Source organism: Octodon degus, unplaced genomic scaffold, assembly GCF_000260255.1.
Source record: "Octodon degus isolate 3935 unplaced genomic scaffold, OctDeg1.0 scaffold00121, whole genome shotgun sequence".
Classification (NCBI taxonomy): domain Eukaryota; kingdom Metazoa; phylum Chordata; class Mammalia; order Rodentia; family Octodontidae; genus Octodon; species Octodon degus.
Window position 1 is genome coordinate 3,779,857 of NW_004524697.1, and position 6,892 is coordinate 3,786,748.

Consider the following 6,892-nt stretch of genomic DNA (forward strand, 5'->3'; position numbering starts at 1 on the left):
AAGATACGCAAGGTAAAGACACCGTGTTTCTTTTTTAATCTGTCTGATTTTACAGTGTTGGAAATCAAGCCCACACACATACACACACGCATACATGCACACACACTATATGCACAGGCACCGACACACATACAAGTTTAAGTACCTTGTTAAATGCAGATTCTCTCACCATTGTCTTCTCTTCCCCCTCTGCATTTCCCATTTGATTTGTTTTTATGAAATCCAAACATTTTATTTATTTATTTATTTTCATTTATGTATTCGGTACAAGGTCTCACTATGCAGCTCGGACTTGTAGTGATCCTCCTGTTTTCAGCCTCCCCAGCGCTGGGGTTACACGTGTGCACCACCACGCCTGGATTCATTCACTGGCTCAGTGTGCTCTGGGGACAGGCCTGGTACAGTATGTGGGACTGGGGATCAAACCTTGGTCTCTGCGCTTGCCAAAACAGGTACTTAGTCTGCTGAGCTATCTCGCCCAGCCCTAGCATTTGATTTTAAACAAATATTTAAGTTACTTTTATCACAGATGGTCAGAAAACTATACTTGGAGAAACACAAAGAAAACCATAGAAAAGATCATCTCTGTTTATCCACGAGGAGGGGAATGCTACAGAATTTTATATTCACATGAATTCCATCTGGTAGAAAACAAGACTGACACAGTCTGCTTTTTCTATTTCAGGGCCAAAAGACAAAATGAAATCTATGTTACTTGTCACCGTTGGGCTAACTTTGCTGCTGGGAGTCCAAGCAATGCCCTCAAATCGTCTGTCTTGCTACAGAAAAATACTAAAAGATCGCAACTGTCACAGCCTTCCGGAAGGAGTAGCTGAGCTGACACAGGTTGATGTAAATGTCCCAGATCATTTCTGGGATCGGAGGGGATGTGAGATGACCTGCTATTGCAATTTCAGTGAATTGCTCTGTTGCCCAAGGTGAGGAAATGAAATCATTAAATGTATTGCTATGAACTAGATACAGAAAAAAAATCTTTTAAAGATATCCCCCTCAGAATGCATTTGTTCCAACTATCTTTTTAAGTAAATTCTGTTCAAATCCCAGCTGTTTTCTAGAATCACCAATGTGTGACGAATTGATTTTTTTTTTTTTTTTTTTTTTTTTTTTTTTTTAGGGAAGGGCCTACAAGGTGTTCAGGGTCTCACTACTAGATCGGACTCATAGTGATCCACCTATTTGCAGCCTCCCAAGAGCTGGGATTGCAGGCTTGCACCACCATGCCCAGTCTCAATCGCTGTGTCAGTACACCCCAGGAGCAGGGCAGATGCTTTAATCTGCTGAGAAAATTTTTGTTTAAGTAATACAGGTTTGAAATTTAATAAAGCTACATGAAAACCAGAAAATTTATAACACATCAATCTATTGAATTATACATTCTCATCTGATTTTCACTACTAAAAAATTTATTGGAGCTGGGCATGGTGGCACCTACCATCTCAGTACTTTGGGAGGTTGAGACCAGAAGATTGTAAGTCTAAGATCAGATGAGACACCTCAAGTGAAATCCTGCCTTAAAACGAGGAGGCCTGGAGGTTCAGAATACTCAAGTGTGATGGCACTGGGTTCCATGCTCAGTTCCAGAAAAAAAAATATTTGTAGCAAAAAATGAACCTCAAGGTTACCATCAATTTAAAAGCTACTATAAAGTTTGAGATAAAACATGCTGGAGTGCTAGTTAACATAAGCATGAAGTGATCACCTAGACAAAAAGTTGAATGCTGGTCAAAGAAAAATTTTCTAGTTCTATGTACAAGTTAACCAGAAATGAACTAAATAAAAATTCAAAACAAATTATTTTTTGAAAGTAGATATATATTAAACATAAAAAATGACAGATAAATCAACAAGTAAGATTAGCTCTCCATTCTAAAAGTGTTCCTCTGGATATTGAGGAATCTTTCAAATGTTATGATCTTGGATATTTCATACTGAAACTAATCTTCCCAAATTACTTTCCACAGGGCTGGCCAAATAGCTCAGCAGATTAAAGCACCTGCAAGCAGGCACAGGGGCCAGGGGTTCAATCCCCAGGCCTGTCATGCCAGCCCCGCCCCCGGGGCACACTGAGACAGCAATTGAGATTGGGTGTGGTGGCGCTTGCCTGGAATCCCAGCTCTTGGGAGGCTGTAAACAGGCGGATCACTATGAGTCTGATCTAGTAGTGAGACCCTGAATATCCTGTCGGCCCTCCCCGCAAAAAACTACTAGGAAGAATACATAGTAAGACCCAAAAAAAAAAAAAAAAAAAAAAAAAAAAGAAAAAAAATTACTTTCAACAAATACCACTTTATTTCCTGTGAGGAAAGAAAGGCAGATATCTTAGTAAGGAAAGGTACAGGGATTTCAAAGGAACAGTACTGTCCTATATCATGGAGCAACATCAACCCTAAATCTAGAACCCAGGTATTCAACCTGGAACAAGATATTTCTCTACCAAGCCAATTGATTCTCAAAATGAGGTTTCCAGACTATCAGCTTCATCATTACCTGAGCTCATTAAAAAATGTACATCTGTTTTCTGACCCTCATCCAGATCTCATGGAAAGTTTGGAGGTGGGACCCAGCAAATATGCCTTAACAAAGCCTCCAGGTGACGTTGATGCACACTAAAGTTTAAAAATCATAATACCCACAACTTGGTTAATTAATCTCATGAAATGATTTAACTTTTATGTACTACAGAAATGAAGTGTTGGGGCTGGGGAGATAGCTTGGTGGTCTAAGTGTCTGGCTGGCAAACTCAAGGATGTGAGTTTGATCCCTGGTACCACATGCTGTGCTTGGCCCTGCACCCAGCTGCCCTCTGAAACCGGGTGCGGTGGGACACACCTGTAATCCCAGCACTTGGGAGGCTGAGACAGGAGGATCACAATGAGTCTGGGCTGCATAGCAAGACTGTGTACCAAATAAATAATTTTTTTAATGAAGTATCAACTAATATGAAAATACAGTCCTTCCTTTTCCTTACTGTGTTGCTTGAAACCAGTTTGTTAAAATGGACTTGGATTTGATTTGTAATATGACTTTGTCATCATTTATGTTCATGGATTTAAACAAGAGTGCAGATATACAGAAGCAATTTCTCTTTGACTTTGAAATGCCATCTTCACAGTGGCAAGATTTACCTTGCTAAGTATTTTTTAAGTCATAATCTTAACACCACCTTGCACATATGTGCAGTTTGTATTATCATATTTGATACATTTTTATATTTTACCTTTTGTGATCTTTAGAAGAGAACTGAATAACTTCCAAACATTTCTCCTATCTATAAAAACTAGAAATTTAATAACTTTTTAAACTTTTTATTTTAAATAGAATAAAAACAATACAGAATTTTATAACAAGATGATAGGAAATTAACAATGGTTATTGTATTGAATCTCATTATCTTCAAAGTAGTTGTTCAGATTATCATATATAGGCTTGTAAGATTGATCAAGTAATGTAAACACTGTTCCTTTCAATAGAAATCAGTAGTACAATTACTTTAGTTATCATATATAGAGAGAATATACATATTCTGTTATATATGTCTTGTAAGATATATAAGCTATCCCTATGTAGCTATCTTGTAAGATGTACATACACACGCATGCATACATACATTCCTTCCTTCTTTTTCCTTTTCCCCATCCCTGTTCTCTCCTTTTGAGCAGCTTCTTTCCCATGACTTTCTAGGAATGGTTTAATTTTCTGTTTCTTACCTGTGAATTTAGAAGTTCATGGCCCACTCTGCTATCAAAAAATGAAATGTTATATATAATAATAGGTTTCAATTACCCTTCTTTTCTTTGGAGCTAAATGACAATATATCAGTGACAATTGGAGGAAAGTAGGAGAATGAATTACCCCTGGGATCTTTGCTGCTTTCTTATCTAGTCTTCTCACTCTTCCCTTTGTACTTTATTCCTCTAAAAAGAAGTTATATGTATCTGAAATCCTGGGAATGACTGTCCATTTTTAACTACTGTACAAAAGCTAATATGTATCTTAGCTTTCAGCTGAATTTAACTGATATTCTATTTTCTTTCAGAGACATCTTCTTTGGACCAAAGATCTCTTTTGTGATCCCCTGCAATCACTGAGAATCTTCATGCATTCTGGAGAACGCCATTCCTAAATTCTCACACATCATATCAGTCTCATAACATTTTGAGTGTCTCTCCAGTGCAATAAATCACAGATTCCATAGTTTTACTTGTCTAGGACAAGTAAACCTGTGTTAAGCAAATAGTAATAAAAATGAATCCAATTTAATTTTTCTCCGTAGGTATTATTATTATTTTATTTTTATTTTTATTTATTTATTTATTTTTTGGTGGAACCGGGAATTGAACTTAGGCCGCTTGCCAGGGAAGCACTTATTCTACTGAGCCATCTCCCCGGCCCTTTCTGTAGGTATTGCTGAAAATGGTTAAAAATTCTTCCTAGAGACTTTTCATATATGAGGTATTCACTACACACAGTAAAAGAATTTTGTACCCACAGGTGGACAGCCACAATCCAATCTCAGTTATTGGAACATATGTGGGTGTTAGGTAAAAGTTTTTGTTTATGTATACTTAATAAGAAAAATATGTTATAAATTAAATTTCTTAGGATGAAAGCTGGAAGTTTTATAGTAAAAAAAAAAAAGCCAATAATTAAATGCCTTTTGTATGCCAAATACTTTAACTAAATTTTCATTTTGCTGTTAGCTCTACCTTGGAAGCAGCCTACGTCTCCACTAACAGATAAATGAATATAAAAATGTAGTATTTGCACACAATGCAGCACTATTCTGCCATAAAGAAAGATGAGTCATTTGTAGGAAAATGGATGTAGAATGCTAAATGAAAAAAAATCGAGACATAAGCTTAAATAGCACAGCGTTTCGCTCACACGAGAAACCCAAATTATAAATGATGATCAAAATTAAAGACAGCTGATAGGAAGTCGGGAGATAGATGGGAAAGGGGCCAAGAGGTAGAGGGAGGGCAGAGGGAGGAAAAGGGAGGAAAAGAAAGGAATTAAAACATGTCACACGCTTGTACCAACTTCACACGAGGAATGTAAACATTTTGTACTAATGTAAACATTATGTACAAATGTGCTAATTTTAAAAAAATCTTAGAGGCAATTTCTTAGCTCCATTTTTCAGGTGCTAACTCAAGTTTAAGACATTAGCTAAAAATCAAGGTGGAGTTTGTAGAGTCATACTTCTAACTTAAATGTTGTACACAGTTGTGTCCTTAAAAACCAGGATACACACCCCAGAAGTATCAGTGTTTCTCAGAAAAGCAGCACATTAAGGGCCAAATAATTGATGAAGATTTAAAAGTCACATGAATTTTAAAAGTAAATGAAATATAGCGCTTCAAAGATATTTTCTCATTTTTAGAGGAAATGGCTTAAGAAGTATACATTGACTTATAGGGGCCACCAGGGTAATTTCAGAAAGTCTGTCCCATTATAAAACGTTTGCTAAATGCCAGCCATTATTTAGAGTTTGGGGTATTGTAGTGAGTAAGATTCACTTGTCCTCTCGGAATTCATTTGTTTGTTTGTTTGTTTTAAGGGAATCTATAGGAAGTGCATTATTTATTTATTGTATTTTAGGACAGGTCTACAGGGTCTCACTGCATAGATCGGACTCATAGTGACCCAAGTGGTGGGATTACAGGTGGGGCACCATGCCAAGTCTCAATCGCCATCTCAGCTTGCCCCGGTAGCGGGTCTGGTACAGCAGGCCCAGGGACTGAACTCCCAGCCTCTGTGTCTGCCAAATTTGTGTTGTAACAAAGCAAATAATAAATAATTATAAGTAAATAATTATTATAACAAATATTTATAATGTGAAGTCGTCTATGAAGAGGTACAGGGCCCCAGACAAAGCATTGTGGGGAAAAGTTTGAGCAACACTACTTCCCCGTGTAGACAATCCAGAAAATAACATTTTGGTGTCACTGAAAGTGACACTATTTCATTGAAGTAGGCCTTGAAGGTTCCAGATGTGTTTCTGAAGACCTACTCAGGACAGGATCTGGTATCCAGTCAGTGTTTTCAGTAAGTGCTAGGGCCTGGGCCTAACGGTTTTGAGGTAATCACAGTTAAGTTCCTTGTAGTCTGCACAGGCCAAGTGAGAATGTCTTTTCAAACACTACAACCTCCTACAGAATGGGTAAAGGAGTTGAATTATAGAAACAATCAAATTACTATTATCTAGATAGCATGCAATTTGATTGGCTTTTTTCACTGAAGTGGTTGGTAATAAATTCAGACTGCAAATTCAGTAAGGAAAACCTTACATCCTTTCTGGAACAGTGTGTGGAGCATATGAACGTATAAAGAAAACTACCAGCAAAGCTGTTGCATGTTCACTCTCTGAGGAACAAAAGTGTTCATGATCTAATACCTCTCTAAGTGGCACACCAGCGTGATGGATACATGAGAGACAGTGGTAGCTTTTTAATAAAAGTTTCTATACTTCTGCAAGCAAAACTGGATAAAAAGTACTACAGTAGTCCTTTGTTACTTCACAATTTGACTTCTGCAGATTCACTGTTTTGCAGGTCTTCAAAAAATATTAATCTAAATTATTTATTGTGGATTTTTCACTGTATTGCAGTATATTGCGGTGGAGTACTATATACATATTTATATGGGTAGTATTTATGGTTTTAATGATTTTACCCTAAAAATTTAAAATACATAAAAATGTTAATTCTAACACATTAAAAGAATATTAAATGTAATCAAATATAATGTTTACAGTATGTATTTCTTTAGCAGGTGAATATATACTGCACCATACAATATATGTATGTTGTTTAAATTAGATTTATGAGTTTATTTTTATTTTATTTGGCTTACAAATTTAGAAAATGGT

General features: G+C 36.6%; 1 protein-coding gene across 1 annotated transcript; it reads left to right on the forward strand.

The window, feature by feature from the left end:
• The first annotated feature begins 699 nt into the window (after nucleotides 1–699).
• Scrg1 (stimulator of chondrogenesis 1) lies at nucleotides 700–4,109 on the forward strand. The gene is made up of 2 exons (XM_004640231.1): nucleotides 700–938; nucleotides 4,058–4,109. Exons 1-2 carry the CDS (start codon nucleotides 700–702, stop codon nucleotides 4,107–4,109), a joined length of 291 nt encoding a protein of 96 aa, XP_004640288.1.
• The last annotated feature ends 2,783 nt before the right edge of the window (nucleotides 4,110–6,892 follow it).

Coding starts and splice junctions, on each gene's coding strand:
- Scrg1 (XM_004640231.1), top strand. CDS start 700: ATGAAATCTATGTTACTTGTCACCGTTGGGCTAACTTTGCTGCTGGGA. Junction 939..4,057: donor GAATTGCTCTGTTGCCCAAG/GTGAGGAAATGA, acceptor ATTTTCTTTCAG/AGACATCTTCTTTGGACCAA.